The 18,023-nt window shown below is 42.9% G+C and overlaps 1 protein-coding gene across 5 annotated transcripts in view; it reads right to left on the minus strand.

The window, feature by feature from the left end:
• PRLR (prolactin receptor) overlaps positions 1-18,023 on the minus strand; it is a 245,105-nt gene that overhangs the window by 24,038 nt on the left and 203,044 nt on the right. For 4 of the 5 annotated variants that reach the window (XM_043547745.1, XM_037902634.2, XM_037902636.2 and 1 more), the window contains 3 exons: positions 5,717-5,835; positions 4,318-4,450; positions 1,304-1,473 (listed from right to left, as the gene is read on the minus strand). In XM_043547745.1, the coding sequence (XP_043403680.1) occupies positions 1,304-1,473; positions 4,318-4,450; positions 5,717-5,786 (373 nt within the window). In that variant the 5' untranslated portion in view covers positions 5,787-5,835. The remainder of the gene's footprint in view (positions 1-1,303; positions 1,474-4,317; positions 4,451-5,716; positions 5,836-18,023) is intronic. The other variant, XM_043547747.1, reaches the window with a different exon arrangement.

Raw genomic sequence — 18,023 nt, forward strand, 5'->3', positions numbered from 1 at the left:
ATACAGTAACTAACAGAAACATTAACCCCACAGAGACATAGTACTAGTTATGAAACACAAGTCAGGAAGAACCTGACTTAGCTTTTAAAATACTGAGTTTTCGGGGCTAGCAGCTAGAAAAATATCTTTACATTTGTAAATTGAGCAAAATTTGATCAGGAAGACACTGAGATAAAATAACCTGATATATTTAGAATCTGAATTGTTATGGAGTTGCATAAACTGTCAGCAAACCAGTGGGAAAATGTAAGCTAATTTTAACTAAACCTGGTACCAATTCATCAGTCAAAAATTAATAAGGTTTATTTTATTTATTTATAAATAATAAACACATCATAAGGTTTTCAGACACATACATATTTAAAAAGAATGCAAATGATCTGCTGATCAATGCCATCCTTACAAGGCTCCCTCACCATCAAATTAAGACATGTTTCACAATCAGCAGTTTCAGGATAAAGTTTCAGAAACAAGATGGCTTAGTTCTGAACTTTAATTGTTAAGTACTACATTTAAGAAGGAAAAATCAAATGCACAAAATGGGGAATAACTAGCTAAGCAGCTGTACTTCAAAAAAGGATCTGGGAATTATAGTGGATTGCACACTGAATATGAGCCAACAATGTGATGCAGTTGCAAAAAAGACAAATAGTATTCTGGTGTGTATTAACAGAAGTGTTGTATGTAAGTCATGGGAGAAAATTGTGCCATTCTACTCAGCGCTGGTGGGGCCTCAACTGGAGTACTGTGTCCAATTTTGGGCACCACACTTTAAGAAGGATATGAACAAACTGGAGAGAGTCCAGAGAAGAGCAACAAAATTGATAAGAGCTTTAGAAAACATGTCCTATGAGGAAAAGTTGAAAGAAATGGACACATTTAGTCTAGCGACAAGAAGGTTTAAGTGGGACATGATAGCAAAAATTGAAGAATATGCACAATATTGTTATAAAGAAGCTGGTTCTCTGTGTCCACCGAGGGTAGGACAAGAAGTAATTGACTTAGTTTGCCGCCAGGGAAATTTAGGATGGATATTAGGAAAAAAACTTTCTAAGGGTAGTTGAGAACTTGAACAGATTACCAAGGAGGTTGTGGAATTCCCATTTTTGGAGATTTTTAAGAACAGGCTAGACAAACATCTTTCGGGGTGGTCTGTGTATACTTGGCCTTGCCTCAGCACAGAAAAATGGATTAGATGACCTCTCAAGATCCCTTCCAGCCCTACCTTTCTATGATTTCTCTGATTCTGTGATTCCAGATCAAGCCTATCTCCAGTTTATTTTCTGTTTTTTCTCCCTCTTACCTATGGAAGTCACGTCCACATAGTGAGGGTTAGAGATGTTACTTCCCATCTTATTAGTTGCCTTTACAGAAATGTTATAAGATGTCCAGAGATTGGTGTGCTTTTTGTCAAAGTAACAGGAATTGGGACCTGCAGTTCTGTAATCTGGACATTCATAAATTTGTTCTTTTCTGAAATTAAAAAATGAAAAATGATCAGTCATCAGGAAATTAAATAAAGCGTCTGATTTACTAATAGTGGCCAGGGTTCAGCAAAGCACTTTAACAGACGCTTAACTTTAAGCATGTATGTACTCCTGTCACAGCACAGCACTTAAGTACATGCTTAAGTACCATTAATTTAACTGCTTTGCTGAACTGGAGCTATCTTTACAAGAACTACGCAGGGCTAGAACTTGTCCTCTGTTCTTTTAGAACTAGTAATTACATAGGTCATAACTAAATGTATGCTATTAAAATGGAGGAGGAGATGGTTTGCCTGACATGGAGCCATAAAACAGAATATTACAGAGAACACCAAAACAGTTCTAAAATGTTTAAGAACAAGAAGTTAGAGGCAAATCATAGACAGTCACTTGGTTTGAAGACAGCATGTTGTCAAATATTTTCTTGACATATTTCCACCTGAAAGTCTCAGGACTTAGCATTATGATAGAGGAGAATTTTGTATTACTTTAATCAGGTCAGTCCTGCCTGCAGATAAGAAGATGCCTTGTCTAATTTTTAAAGTTATAATCTCATTAAAATAAAAATTTATCAGTTCATTATACCTAACTCTCTTATTTCTTATAGATGCTTTTGGCAATAGCATTATTTTGCACTCATTTAGTGCTACATTGTGTGACTGACATACAGCCTGGTGCAGGAGGCCATGGAGAGCTGCAGCAATGCCTGGAGGAACACTGGTTGAGATAATCCAGGAGGCAAATCTTTCCCATAGCTGTGCACTCTGCATCATCCATAGGTATGGGGCATATTGGTTCCCCTGGTGTGCTGCCTTACTCCATGGACCAATGAAGGGGAGGAGCAGGCTTATGGCCCTGTAACCTCCCCACCCCTATCCAGTTGGGAACCTGTTCCTGCTGCTCACAACAGGGAAGGATTGAGATGTGCCCTCAAGCAGTAGCTGGGGACGGGTCTTGTGTTCCCCATGGTCCTACATAAACACAGATCACTGTTGGGCCCTTAGTCAGTATATAATAAAAAGTGTCTTAGAGATGTGTGTAAAAGCAAAAAAGAGCATGACGCTTCAATCCATATTCTAAGAGTGACTTTTAGTGCTTGTGAAAGTGGTGCAGGATTGAGAGCCCCAGAGAATGAAGCCCACTTTTTATGTGCAGATCAGGTACAACATGGGGAATAGCAGTGAAAGCAATCACTCTCAACACTCTGTCACACGGCCTCTGTGGTCTCTCTGCAAAGACTACCAATATGTCTACCATTCAGTGACAACTGAGATGGTGGTTTCTGTGACGTAGTCATTTGCCCATTACTATTATTACTGGTCAATCTCGTTCCCCCACCTGTACCAGTAGTTTAGAATCTTCACACAAGTATGTCCAAACAAAGAACCCTTAAATGGAGACCTGACAGACAGCATGAATATACGGAACCACTGAAGCAAAATGTAAATGACAGAAAAGAAATGTGAATTTAGAACACATTCTCTTTATGTAAACTAACTCCAGATTCTGTCTTTATTAATCAGAAAAGATTCTGCTTTCAATGAAGTTACCAGCAGCATCAGTAGTGATTTGGGAATGACTACAACTCCCCTTGCACATAGGGAACATGCATTTGCATATCTCGTGCTTTTATTTTCACAAGCACAGATGTCTCATTCATGCTTAAAATAAACCTCACTTTTACATAGTTTTTAAATAACACCTGTTACAATCTGGACCAGTCCTGCTCTTGGAATGGATAACACTGTCTGCATGATGGGATCCAACCCACTGAATCCCATGTGGTGCTAAGTTCTCTCAGTAGTGACTGGACACTGTTCCTAACTCTGTGTCTCAGGTGCACTCCCTGCTGCAGACCCCATGTCTGACACCCTTCTTGGACAGTAGGACCCTGCAGTCCAGCTGCCTAGAACCTGGAACCAGTGTGTGAGCTCTCCTGAGCTCCACAGTTGTTTAGACATGTTCCCCTCAGAGACCACCTGGCTGTGGGAGCTCTGGTTTCAAGTTCACCCTCTCAGGGACAATGTCAATGCTTAATTTGTGCCAGGACTTGCCAGGGCTGAGCCCCGGCACTCCTAGGTTTGGCAGTTCATAGCCCCGGCATCTCTGGGCTTGCCATATCAGTTACAAAAGTAAAAAAATTCCTTGAGCCCTCGCACCTAGTTGCTTGAGCTTCAGCACCTCTTTCATTACAAATTAAGCACTGGACAATGTGACTGTAAAGCAAAGGAATTCTTAAACATGCACACACAGAGCTATGGAAAACAAACTCCTCATTTCATCCCCTTTTGTGAGTCCCTGGGTTTGGTCCAAGTCCTTTAGAGAAAGGTCGTGTCCTCTGTTCCTGGCAATTAAATTACTCCCTTTGCTTAGAGAAACACCCTTTTAAAAAACAGATTCTGTCTCTCTTTGGTCAGGGGGACCAACTACAGCTCTCGCAGCCATGTGCTTAGACTAGGGGAATGTCAGTCCTCTCCCCACAGACAGATTTCTGTGCAGAGAGTTCATTCAAAGTCAATGACCCTGCTGAAGCAACCTCATTGTTTCTCCAGGGTAGTTATTCAATGTTGATGGCTTTGTCACAGCTTTCCAAATACAGGTTCCCCACTAATTGTAAAGTTCCAGCTACCAAAAGGAACGCTCAAAGCCATACTAAAGATTACATTCTAAACAAAATCCACAAATCGACAGACCATATTCCCCTATTCTGTCACAACACCTTTGTCATCTGATAATTATCTGCAATTTAAAGACAAGTGAGAGTTTGGGGCCTGTAAATATATATGAAGCAAAGTAATAATCTACAGAATAATTATCCACAGCTTCTCACCCTTCCTTATTGTAGAGCAGAGTGTAGTTGGTAGGAAGTCCTCCATCTGAGCCAGGCTTCCACCAGCAAGTAAAGGTTTCCATTTCTGGAGAAAGACACTTCAAAACTTCAGGCTTTCCAGGAGCTGATTGCTCTGCGGAAGTATATAAATCAACCTAGTTAAAAAATAAGCTTTACAAATATCATACATTACACATTTAGGTAGTACTGATGGTGAGGTATAAGGAGATGATAGACAGATTCCACAGATTGGATACAGTACACTGTGTAAAGGCAAACCTGAATGTGTGAATTACTTCTACATAGAATCCAATAGTATCTAAAAACACGTCATGTTAAAATAAAGAACACATTGGTCAATAATCTCTAAGAAAAAAGTGTATTCAAATTTGCATACATGTGCCTTCTCCTTCTAAGCTTATTTATTACTTCAGTAAATTTCCATGCCACTTTTTCATTAATGTTGCTATTCACATTTTCATGGTGACAAGTCCTAAGAAGAATGAAGGGGAAGGCATAGGTGCGGACTCCGTGGGTGCTCTGGGGCTGGAACACCCACAGGGAAAAAGTAGTGGGTGCTCTGCACCCACAGGCAGCCAAGCTCCCCTCCCTGCCCCCCTGCCCTCTCTTACCTCCACTCCGCCTCCTCCCCTGAGCGTGCTGCATCCCTTCTCCTCTGCCTACCTTCCAGCGCTTGCTGCCGCTAAACACCTGTTTGGCGGCCTAGCAAGCTCTGGGAGGGAGGGGGGAGAAGCGGGAACATGGCGTGCTCAGAGGAGGAGGCAGGGAAGAGGCGGGGCCAGGACGGGGATTTGGGGAAGGAGTCAGAATAGGGGCAGGGAGGGGACGGAGTTGGGGCAGGAACTTTGGGGAAGGGGTTGGAATGGGGGCGGGACAGGGGTGGAGTCTGGGCAGGGCCGGGGCCAGAGGGGGGTTGAGCACCCACCAGCGTGAGCAGAAGTCGGCGCCTATGGAGAAGGGACAGGTGTCTGTCAATACTACCTCTAAGGGTATGTCTACTCTCACACCCTGGACTCTAGGACTCTGCAAGGTAGGAGGGTCCCAGAGCTCAGGCTTCACCCTGAGCCTGGAAGTCTACACAGCAATGTGAAACAGCCCCGCAGCCCCAGTTTCATGAGCCCGAAGCAGCTGGCATGGGCCAACCACAGGGTTTTCTTTGCTGCGTAAACATACCCTAAACTTATCACTTACTGACCCTAAAACTTTCACAAGAGTAAATCAAGCCATTTTCAAAATCTCTTTACAGGAGTTCTTAAGAGAATTGATCATTTGAAGTTGTATAGGTTCCAATGAGGATCAGGATAGCCAGATTTATCTTCAGAATTTTCTAAACAAACTGCTTTCAGGAAAATAATGTGCTGTATAGTTTTCTACTTACCATTCAAACACTCTATGTTCAGAAAAAGCAGCAAAATAAATCTAACTGATGATGCCAAGTTTTGCTTCATGTTGTTTGCCTACTCCTCCTCCAGCGGGAAAAGTAGGATTAGAGGATAGCTGAAAAATATGACAATGTGCAATATTTAATAATAGTCTTTAGCATGTGTGTATATATCATTATGTGTTCAAAGCACTTTGCAAACTTGAGCTAATTAATCCTCACCGCACCCCTGTAATTCAATAAGAGTTATAGTTCCTAATTTTCCACATAGGGAAGATGAATCACAGAAAGGCTAAGTATCCTACTCAAGGTCATTCAGCCAATCATTAGCAGCGCAACAATTAGAATTCACAGCATGGCCTGTTCTTGTGATTTGATGATGAGTCTATGATATTTGGTGCCTTTTTAAAGATCCAGCTCTCAGATTCATGCAATTACATGTGAATCTCAGCTTTCATTTGAAAAGTAATTAAGGTGTGATTGCAGAGAACAGCTTGAGAACATGACCCAACTGAACCCTAAAGGCTCAAAAACTGGAAGGCAAATAAAAAGAACCCATCATTATTATTTTTTAAACTCGCATCACTTTTGAGCCAATCTCATGATTTTGAGGGGCCTAACTCATGACTATTGAGCAGCTGGGGTTGGGGTTGGAATTCAGTTGTCCCTCAGTTGCCATCCATCAAATGATGCTGCCATGTCAGTGCATGTAACTCACTCTTTCTGTTGCATTCAATTTTGCAGTAAATCTAAATGACAAAGTAAGACTGTGACGTTTCACTCCATATTCTTTATGTAAATATGCTTACGATATGGATGACATAGCTGAGATGTACTTTATGCAAGATGGGTCTTGTAAGATACCATTGGAAAGGTTATAATTTACTGAATGTGATTATCCAAATTGTATGCCTGTATCATTTCTGTATCTGAAATTAGGAATATTGACTATGTATCTGTATTTCAACTATGCTACTTTAGGTCATGCCCACTGCTAAAACTTCAGGTACAACAATGGAAAAGCCAGACAGGGCTGGTAACCCATCAGCGAGGACAATGGATTGTGAAAAGGCTTGGCCTTCCTGCAGACCCTCCATACTGCCACTGTCATGGACACTGTGATACTACAGAGTCAGGTGGTCTTGGCACCTGATACCGAACATTACCTGGGACTTTTTGTAACTTTCCACTGGAACGGAAGTGGGGGTCAAGTTTGGGAAACAAAGGATTCCCGCCTTATGTAAATCCTATTTAAGGGTGGGGAGGAAGGCAAATGGGACTCCTCCTCTCTATGGCCTGTCTGCCTAAGAAGAAAGACTGCTAAAGCCACCTGAAGAGAAGGCAAGGCGCAATCCACAGGGGATCCAGTCTGAAAAGGAATATAACTGGAATTCTGAATCACAGAAACTTCGTAACCTGCCTAAAAGAACACTTAGGGTGAGAATTTACATTTTGTAACCTGTTTCTTAAGCATATTGAGCTTAGCTTGCATATTTTGCTTTATTTGGTCAGTAATCCACTTTCTTCTGTCTGTTATCTCTCATACTCACTTGAAGTTCACCTTTTGTAGTTAATACACTTATTGTTTGTTTATAATATAACCCAGTTTATGTAATTTCTAACTGGGGCGGGGGCAAGAAGTTTTGCATATCTCCCTCCACATTGAGGGAGGGGGCAAATTTCATAAAACCTTTGGGTTTGTACCCCTTAAAGGGAGTGGGCACCAGAGTGTTGGGAGAGCCCCTAAGGCTGAATCTTTCCAGAGCAGATCTCTGTCTTTTTGTGCAGCTGGGTGTGACCCTGCCTATGTGCTTGGCTGGAAGAGGCTTGTAGGTCTAACCCAGCAAGGCCAGGTAAAGGGAACCCAGGCTGGCAGAATAGGCTGATTGAGCAGGGGAGGCTCAGTTAAACCCCAGCACATCAGGTGACACCCTAAAGGGCCCAAACCCGTCACAAAGACAAAAGAAACAATGGAAAACATAATACGGCTTCATGGCAGATGCAAATGAAGATAGGGGCTGATTCTCCTCTTGTTTACACCAGTATATATCAGGAGTAACTTTACTGAAGTCAGCAAAATTACACTTTTGTAAGTAGGAGGACAACCAGCCCCGTAGCTCTGAAGGAATAGTTCCTATTTGTGAAGTGCATTCATACCACTACATATCCTCAGAACACAGGTTACAGTGCACACAGATTGGGAATCACTGGTAGTGCTAAATCTACTTACTTAAATTGTAACTTTCATGAGGAAAAGAGGAAGAGGAACCTCAACTAAACCTCCTGTTCCTCCTGATATATTGGTTCATGACATGAGATGTTGCCTAGAGTAGGATTTCCAGGCTCCACCTGCTGGCCAACTATCATCCAACGGGAGATCTGCAAAGTCTCTTCAGCCTCACCTTCCCACTTCTGCTGAGTAGATCTGGTAGGAAATTGGGCTCTCATGACCCCCATCCGTACCCCACAAAAAGGAGATGATTTGGCTTGTTTGCACAGGAAATATACTTGTTGTTTATCAGATTATTCCATTTCTACTATGTAATTACTTTCCATATCAAGAAACACGTTACAAATTACAGATACGTAATTTAAATGCATATTTAAATTAAAAATCAGTTATATCCATAATGACTTTAGCATGTGTTTACTAGCAACACATACTATGTACTGCCCCAAAGCAAATTTTCGTCTACATTTTCAGATAAATTTTTAGCTGCCACCTGTGAATTTACATGCCCAGTTTCAGGCACACAACCAAATGAGCCTGCAAAATTGAGTGCATGCTGGTTTTAGTCACATAAACAGTATTTGTGCACAAAAACTTATCAGCTGGGCACTAAGTTTACACACAAACTCAAGTTTTGTGCATGCAGAATGGATGTATGCCCAATTCTTTGGCTGCAATCAGTTGCAGGCACAAATTTTGGTGTACAATTCTGGAATCAGCTGAAAACTTGCTCTAACATAATGCAGAACATTAACTTCCTGGGAAAAGGCAATAGGTTTAATAAACACATTAAAAATAACAAACTATAAAAATAACTGTAACATTTATATAATACCCCAAAATATTAACAAGATTCTATGATACCTAAACCTAGTTAGAAGACGTCATAATTAATTAATATAGCACTTTCTATCCAAGAATCACATTATGCTAAGAACATAAGAGTGGCCATATTGGGTCTGACCAATGGTCCACTTAGCCCAGAATCCTGTCTTCTGACCGTGGCCAATGCAGATACTTCAGAGGGAATGAACAGAACATGGCAATCACTGAGTGATCCATTCCCTGTCAAACAGTCCCAGCATCTGGCATTCAGAGGCCTAGGGACACCCAGAGCCTGGGGTTGCATCCCTAACCACATAGGCACAGACTTTTACTTTTCCTCAAGGATGCCCCACCCTCGCTCCACTCCTTCCCTCAAGGCTCCACCTTCGCTCTGACTCTTCACGCGCTTGCTCTGCCCCCTGCCCATAGGCTCCCCCCTCGCTCTGCCCCCCCCCCAAGGCCCTGACCTCACTCTACCTCTTCCCACCCCCACGCCTCTCCCTGCTCGCTGGTCTCCCTTCCCCCAAGCCCCTCTTGAGCTGCCAGACAAACCTTTTCGAATTCAAATATATCTTTTTTGAGATGGGGTGACAACACAGTTTTCAAGTGTAGGCGTACCATGGATTTATATACTGGCATTATGATATTTATTTATCCCTTTCCTAATTGTTCCTAACATTCTGTTAGCTTGTTTGACTGCCTCTGCATATAGAGCAGACGCTTTCAGAAAACTATCCACAATGACTCCAAAATCTTTTTCTTGAGGGTTAACAGCTAATTTAGACCCCATCATTTTGTATGCATAGTTTGGGTTATGTTTTCCAATGTTCATTACTTTGCACTTATCAGCACTGCATTTCATCTGCCATTTTGTTGCCTAGTCACCCACTTTTGTGAGATCCCTTTGTATCTTTTATGATGAGATAACTGGCTCTGTGGATGAGGGGAAAGCAGTGGACGTGTTGTTCCTTGACTTTAGCACAGCTTTTGGCACGGTCTCCCACAGTATTCTCGCCAGCAAGTTAAAGAAGTATGGGCTGGATGGACTATAAGGTAGATAGAAAGTTGGCTAGATTGTCGGGCTCAACGGGTAGTGATCAATGGCTCCATGTCCAGTTGGCAGCCGGTATCAAGTGGAATGCCCCAAGGGTCAGTCCTCGAGCCGGTTTTGTTCAATATCTTCATAAATGATCTGGAGGATGGTGTGGATTGCACCCTCAGCAAGTTTGCAGATGACACTAAACTGGGAGGAGAGGTAGATACGCTGGAGGGTAGGGATAGGATACAGAGGGCCCTAGACAAATTAGAGGATTGGGCCAAAAGAAATCTGATGAGGTTCAACAAGGACAAGTGCAGAGTCCTGCACTTAGGATGGAAGAATCCCATGCACCGCTACAGACTAGGGACCGAATGGCTCAGCAGCAGTTCTGCAGAAAAGGACCTAGGGGTTACAGTGGACGAGAAGCTGGATATAAGTCAACAGTGTGCCCTTGTTGCCAAGAAGGCCAATGGCATTTTGGGATGTATATGTAGGGGCATTGCCAGCAGATTGAGGGACGTGATCGTTCCCCTCTATTTGACGTTGGTGAGGCCTCATCTGGAGTACTGTGTCCAGTTTTGGGCCCCACACTACAAGAAGGATGTGGAAAAATTGGAAAGAGTCCAGCAGAGGGCCACAAAAATCATTAGGGGACTGGAACACATGACTTATGAGGAGAGGCTGAGGGAACTAGGATTGTTTAGTCTGCGGAAGAGAAGAATGAGGGGGGATTTGATAGCTGCTTTCAACTACCTGAAAGGGGGTTCCAAAGAGGATGGATCTAGACTGTTCTCAGTGGTAGCAGATGACAGAACAAGGAGTAATGGTCTCAAGTTGCAGTGGGGCAGATTAGGTTGGATATTAGGAAAAACTTTTTCACTAGGAGGGTGGTGAAACACTGGAATGCGTTACCTAGGGAGGTGGTGGAATCTCCTTCCTTAGAAGTTTTTAAGGTCAGGCTTGACAAAGCCCTGGCTGGGATGATTTAATTGGGGATCGGTCCTGCTTTGAGCAGGGGGTTGGACTAGATGACCTCAAGACGTCCCTTCCAACCCTGATATTCTATGATTCTATGATTCTATGAAAGCCTATCTTGGATTTTACTATCTTGAGTAATTTTATATCATCTGCAGTCTTCACTGTTGCTACTAGTTTGGCTGTCATGACAACTACATAATCAGATATTCTTTTATATGTACTATTTATCAATATTGGTATACAATATACCATCTCCACTTTTCCTGTTTTTAATTTTTTTGGACCCATCTGTATATATTTGACAAAATCAACATTACTTTTCATCTGCATGCTGGTACACTTCATTTTTACCCTTCCAGATCATTTATGATAAGTTGAACAGCACTGGTCCCAATACAGATCTTTGGGGGACCATACTGTTTACCTCTTTCCAATCTGAAAATGGACCATTTATTCCTCCCTTTGTTTACTGTCTTTTAACCAGTTACTGATCCATGAGAGGACCTTCCCTCTTATCCCATCAGCTTACTTTGCTTAAGAGCCTTTGGTGAGGGACCTTGTCAAAGGCTTTTTGAAAGTCCAAGTACACTATAAACACTGGATCACCCTTGTCCACCTGTTTGTTTACCTTGTCAAAGAATTCTAATAGATTGGTGAGGCATGATTTCCTTTTACAAAAACGGTGTTGATTCTTCCCCAAACAATTTGTGTTAATTTATAGATCTAATGATTCTGTTCTTTATTATAGTTTCTACGAATTTGCCTCATGCTGAAGTTAGGTTTACTAACCTGTAATTGTCAGGATCACCTCTGCAGGCCTTTTTTAGAAAGCAGCGTTACATTAGCTATCCTCTAGTCATCTGGTGCAGAGGCTGATTTAAGTGATAGATTACAAACCACCATTAACAGTGCTGAAGTTTCATATCTGAGTTCCTTCAGAACCCTTGGGTGAATACCATCTGGCCCTGGTGACTTATTACTGTTTAATTTTTCAATTTGTTCCAAAACGTCTTCTATCAACAGCTCAATCTGGGAGAGTTCCTCAGATCTGTCACTTAAACAAAGGTTGTCTCAGGTGTGGAAATCTCTCTCAAATCCTCTACAATGAAGACCAATGCAAATAATTCATTTAGTTTCTCCACAATGGCCTTGTCTTCGCTGAGTGCTCCTTTAGCACTTTAATCATCCAGTGGCTCCAATGACTGGCTGATGTTCTTAAAAAAATTCTTGCTGTTAGTTTTTGTGTCTTTTGCTAGTTGCTCTTCACATTATTTTTTGGCCTGCCTAATTATACTTTTATACTTGACTTGCCAGAGTTTATGCTCCTTTTTATTTTCCTCAGTAGATTTGCTTTGCAAACAAGTTAGTGCAGTCTCACAAATCCCTTTTGTGTAGGTGGGTCTACCACCATTTTGCTGTTTTTCTCTCCCCTGTCGTGTGAAAAACTGACAAACAATAGGTGAGGCTGACTATAGTGAAGCAGAGAAACTACTCGAGGAAGGGCTGTCAAAAACAACAGCCACAAACATAGGTGCTGACTTTTGGTTTTGCCAGTGGGCGCCCCATACTGGCCCTGCCCCCACTCTGCCCCTGGGGCCGTGCCCCCACTCCACCTCTTCCCGCCCTTGCTCCGCCTCTCCCCCTGAGACAGCTCCCCTGAGTGCCTCCCACCCGCTGCTCCTTTCTGCCCCCTCCTGCCTGAAGGGAGGTGAGGGGGAAGAAGGGGGCAGAGAGGAGTGAATGGCAGGGCAGTCCTGCTCAACAGCTGGAAGGAGGATGCAGAATGGATGTATGCCCAATTCTTTGGCTGCAATCAGTTGCAGGCACAAATTTTGTTGTACAATTCTGGAATCAGCTGAAAACTTGCTCTAACATAATGCAGAACATTAACTTCCTGGGAAAAGGCAGGATTGATGGCCAGCCCCAGGGCTGCCAGAGCAGCAGCCCGACCAGCCCTCTGGGTGCTGAGCACCCCCCATTTTTTCTCTGTAGGTGTTTGAGCCCCTGAGCACCCATGGAGTCAGCTCCTATGGCTACAAATCAGAGCTACACTTGAAATCCACTTGAAAACACACTTCCATTTGAAATTTTTTTACTTACCTTTATTACAGTAAATTTAAGGTTTATACAACTAAGAACCTTTTCCCTGATCATACTGAGGAATAGTCTCTCCACAGTTTTTGAAGCCAGGTTGAGCAATATATACAAATATCCATGATATGCTATAAACCTGGGGTTATCCTGCCCTCATACCCCGTAACAGGGTTGCCACTCACCACTAGTGCGCCCCCTTGTGTCTAGGTCTGGGAAAGTAGCTCATGCTGCACCTGTGCCCCTTTCTGCTGGACTACATGCTCTGCAATAATTTCTCTTGTGGTAACTTGATCCTCTAACCAGGTCACCATTTAGTCACCCCAAGGTTACTAGTACAACAGGACCTCTGCCTAAATGCCATCTCCAAATGGTGTTCAACTCCAACTCAGGCTGTGTCAATATACCAGTGGCTGGCAGGGGAACCCAGGCACACCGGCTACACCAGGTTCCAGCCCAGGGACCCTATAACCAGCAATCCAAGTATGCTTAGTCCCTGTCCCTGTATCTGTTTCCCTGGGTTCCTTCCTACCCAGCCTCACCATCTTCTCTTGCCTGCTTCTGGGTTTACCGCTGGAGCTTCCTCTACTCCCCATGACTACAGACTCCTTCCCCAGCAACCCCTTTCTTCCCCCCGCCTTTTTATGGTGAAGCAGATTTATCTGAATAGTCTATAGCTGCCAACAACTATAATTCCTCAAAACCTAGACATTTATATTCTCTTGCTCTGCCCTGTGTCTTTCAGGTAGCGTAACAACACTTTTTAATAATGCTTCAATTCCCCAATGTCTGTACTAAATAACAATGTAATGTCTGTTACCTTAAGACATTTGAATTCCACAGAAAGCCTTCCCCTTTCTTTATCAAAGCCCTTACATGCCCATAAAAGGTGACCAGTTGTTTCTTTCACCTTACAGAGCGCACATAGTCTATCTTTGTATCTATATATTTGAAAAAGATTTTTGTTGAAGCCACAAATGTGAGTTAATACTTTAAACAAAATTACTTAATTTTTCCTATCCAGGCCCTGAAGTATGTCATTATCCTCAACTCTAGTGCACAGTTCAAAAAAATCTTCTTCCTCTCTTTCATTAATGCAAATTTTTTGCCATTTCTCTGTTACATTTTTCTGTGCTAGGCTTTTGAATTCCTGTTTACTCAAGAGTGTTTCTATGTCAGTTAGGGTTGCTGACAGTCCCTTTTTACAAGAGGTGTCCCTTTTTTCTCCATCTCTGTACAACAAGATCGAGAATTGCTGAATGGTGCAAAAAAGCAGCAAGAAATACCCCTGGTGAATGTAAGTGAACACTGCTTATTATTATTCATACTAATGATGATATTATTATTATTAATAATATTGGGAGGAGGGGTGGGGTGGGGGTGCTAAGGAAACAGAAATCCAATGTTGGCAACCCTAATGTCAAGCCTTCCATTTCTGACAGCTTTGTTAGCTACTTTGTCTGACATTTAGTTCCCTGTTATCCCCATATGCTCTGAGAGCTAAGCTAATGCTACGTATATCCCTATCTGTACTAATTCTGTTATTAGAAATATATTGTTATTGATTAAATCACATCTCCATAAGAAGACACCCCTTTTTAATCACCATAAGGCCTGAGATGAAATTTGAAAAAATGACCACAGCTGCTGGGCATATTTCTCAGATCCAGTTTAATGCTAGCATTATTGCTACTAGTTTGGCTGTCATGACAACTACATTTACATAATCAGATATTCTTTTATATGTACTGTTTGTCAACTTTGGTATACAATATACCATATCTACTCTTCCTGTTTTCAATTTTTTTGGATCCATCTGTATATATTTGACAAAACCAACACTACTTTTTATCTGTATGCTGGTACACTTCATTTTTACACTTAAGTTTATAAAATAAAACTGAACCCACATGTGTAAATTTCCATTTCCATCCATAACTAATTTTCCCATGACTAAAAGTTTTGAATTTGTTAATCTTTTCCTCATCGTTCAACTCCTGCACCCCCCTGTAACTTGAATGGCATGTGAAGTTCTAACATCGTGTTCTACAGTTCGCCTCAAATTCCCAACAATCCTTTTATATTTGTTTGGTACTTTCATCATTGCAGTTCCCATTAACTTTAGACCAGAAAGTTAGATTCATTCATAGTGCAACTTGCGTTTCACCAGAAGCTATCTGTAGCATACACAGAGGTGTTGTAATAAATGCACCGCACGCAATTCGTAGTGCCTGGGCTTGTATTAAATTTAATTTTTTTAAGTTCTGATTTTGAAGCTGGCCAAAAAGCTTGGCAGCCGTAACCAATAATTGGTCAGATTAAGGCTCTGTATACCATCAGTAGTGTTTTCTTATCCGCAGCCCAATTAGTCCCAGCAAGACTTTTAAGCAGATTAACCCTTCCTGTAGTTTTATCTTTAACAACAGTTACCTCTGAACATAGCTGGCAGGTGGCAGTATTTGTCTAGTGTAATCAGATGATACAAAGCCTCTGATTTTCATAGAATCATAGAATATCAGGGTTGGAAGGGACCTCAGGAGGTCATCTAGTCCAACCCCCTGCTCAAAGCAGGACCAACCCCCAACTAAATCATCCCAGCCAGGGCTTTGTCAAGCCTGACCTTAAAAACTTCTAAGGAAGGAGATTCCACCACCTCCCTAGGTAACGCATTCCAGTGTTTCACCACCCTCCTAGTGAAAAAGTTTTTCCTAATATCCAACCTAAACCTCCCCCACTGCAACTTGAGACCATTACTCCTTGTCCTGTCATCATCTACCACTGAGAACAGTCTAGATCCATCCTCTTTGGAACCGCCTTTCAGGTAGTTGAAAGCACCTATCAAATCCCCCCTCATTCTTCTCTTCCGCAGACTGAACAATCCCAGTTCCCTCAGCCTCTCCTCATAAGTCATGTGTTCCAGTCCCCTAACCATTTTTGTTGCCGTCCGCTGGACTCTTTCCAATTTTTCCACATCCTTCTTGTAGTGTGGGGCCCAAAACTGGACACAGTACTCCAGATGAGGTCTCACCAATGTCGAATAGAGGGGAACGATCATGTCCCTCGATCTGCTGGCAATGCCCCTACTTATACAGCCCAAAATGCCATTGGCCTTCTTGGCAACAAGGGCACGCTGTTGACTCATATCCAGCTTCTCGTCCACTGTAACCCCTAGGACCTTTTCTGCAGAACTGCTGCCGAGCCATTCGGTCCCTAGTCTGTAGCGGTGCACGTAAACATAGTTTTCTCTAACTATTCCTCATGTCTGATGTTTGCATTAGCTTCTTCCATTCCTGCTTGTTTGCTTCATTTTCGCCAGATTTCTAGTCAAAAACTTCATCTACCATGTAAGATAGTTCACATTTGATTTTCTGTTCTGAATGCTAAACTGTTGATGAAATCATGAACATATCATTAGTAAACACTAGGTCACACAAGTGGCTAACTGGAAGTATTCATTCTACTATTTCTTCTGAGAAGATTAAAAAGAGAGGGAGGAGAGTGTAGCGGCTTGGTCACCCCGCTCCGCCCCTGAAAGGATTAAAACAGCCTGGGAGAGGGCTGCCCTGGGGAGCCACTAGTAAAAGCAGCCCTACAGAGGGCTGCGGCTGGGGGAAGAGGAGTGAGAACAGCTGGGGGAAGCTGAGTGAGTAGCTAGCCACAGCTGTGGACAGCTCAATCAGGGCCCAGCTGGCCCTTATCAGAGGGCTGTGGGCCAGAAGCAGCGGAGTCTCACTCTAGCTCTTGAGTGGGAAGGGATAGCTGCTGTAGGAGAAGGTACCTGAAGTGGAACAGGACTGGGGGAAGGCCAGAGGAGCTGGGGAGCTCCAACCTGGAGAACCCCCAGGCTGCAGGCCTTGCTGAAGGCCCGAAGCAGGTACTGGGGTTGCAGAGGGGCAGCCCAGGGTTAGGCAAAAGCAGCAGGTCCAAACCCTCCTTGGTGATGATGAGTGGTTTACAGACTGCAGTCTGCCCCAGTGAGCGGGGGCTAGATGGTGACTGGCAGTAGCCACTAAGGCAAGGTGAGGATAGAGGGTGGGGGATCCTTGGGAGGGGAGACCCAGAGACTGTGAGTGTACTGCCAGGGGGCAGCACCCCAAGGCCTAAAGGGGCACTGGAGTCTGGGAGGGACACGGGGACCTGAGGCAAGCGGGACACCAGTCTGCAGAGGATGATCTGGAGGCTGGAGAGCTAATTCCCAGGACGACCAGCAGGAGCTGCTGCACCAGTGAGTTGTTGCATCGCTACAGAGGGAAAATACACTTTTCTTCTTCAGACCCATGTGATCACAAAGGCCTCAGTTCAGCAAAGCACTTCAAACGTGCTTAAATCCCATTAAGTTCATCTGTTAAAAACCCAATAGCCTTACATGTGGTTAATATTTCCCTCCCCACTTCAGCCTACAAAAACACTCCAGATATTTGTTACGATTTGCTACATTCAAAGATCAAAATAAGTATTATTCAGTCTAGATTACTTTCACTTCAGATTAAGGAAAAACATAGAAAGGGTAAAAATCCTGGCCCAATTGAAGTAAACAGAAATTTTGCAATTGACTTCAGTATGGCCAGTATTTCACCCAAAGTTATCCTGAGAAACAATACATAGTGACTCTAACATTCTGCATCAGAACTGAAACAAAATGGAAGCTGCTTCTGAAACACACAGTGTCACCTCTACATTTAAAGCTGCAAGGTACACTTAAGAACATAAGAATGGCCATACTGGGTCAGACCAAAGGTCCATCTAGCCCAGTGTCCTGTCTTCCGACAGTGGCCAATGCCAGGTGCCTCAGAGGGAACGAACAGAACAGGTAATCATCAAGTGATCCATTCCCTGTCGCTCATTCATTAATTTCATTTGGTGACCCCTAGTTCTTGTGTTATGAGAAGGAGGAAATAACACTTCTTTATTTACTTTCTCTACACCAGTCATGATTTTATAGACCTCAGTCATATCCACCCTTAGTCATCTCTTTTCCAAGCTGAAAAGTCCCAGTCTTATTAATCTCTTCTCACCCCAATCATATTTGTTGCTCTTTTCTGACCCTTTCCAATTCCAATATATCTTTTTTGAGACGGGGTGACCACATCTGCATGAAGTATTCAAGATGTGGGCATACCATGGATTTATATAGAGGCAAT

Source organism: Chelonia mydas, chromosome 5, assembly GCF_015237465.2.
Source record: "Chelonia mydas isolate rCheMyd1 chromosome 5, rCheMyd1.pri.v2, whole genome shotgun sequence".
In the NCBI taxonomy this organism is placed as follows: Eukaryota; Metazoa; Chordata; order Testudines; family Cheloniidae; genus Chelonia; species Chelonia mydas.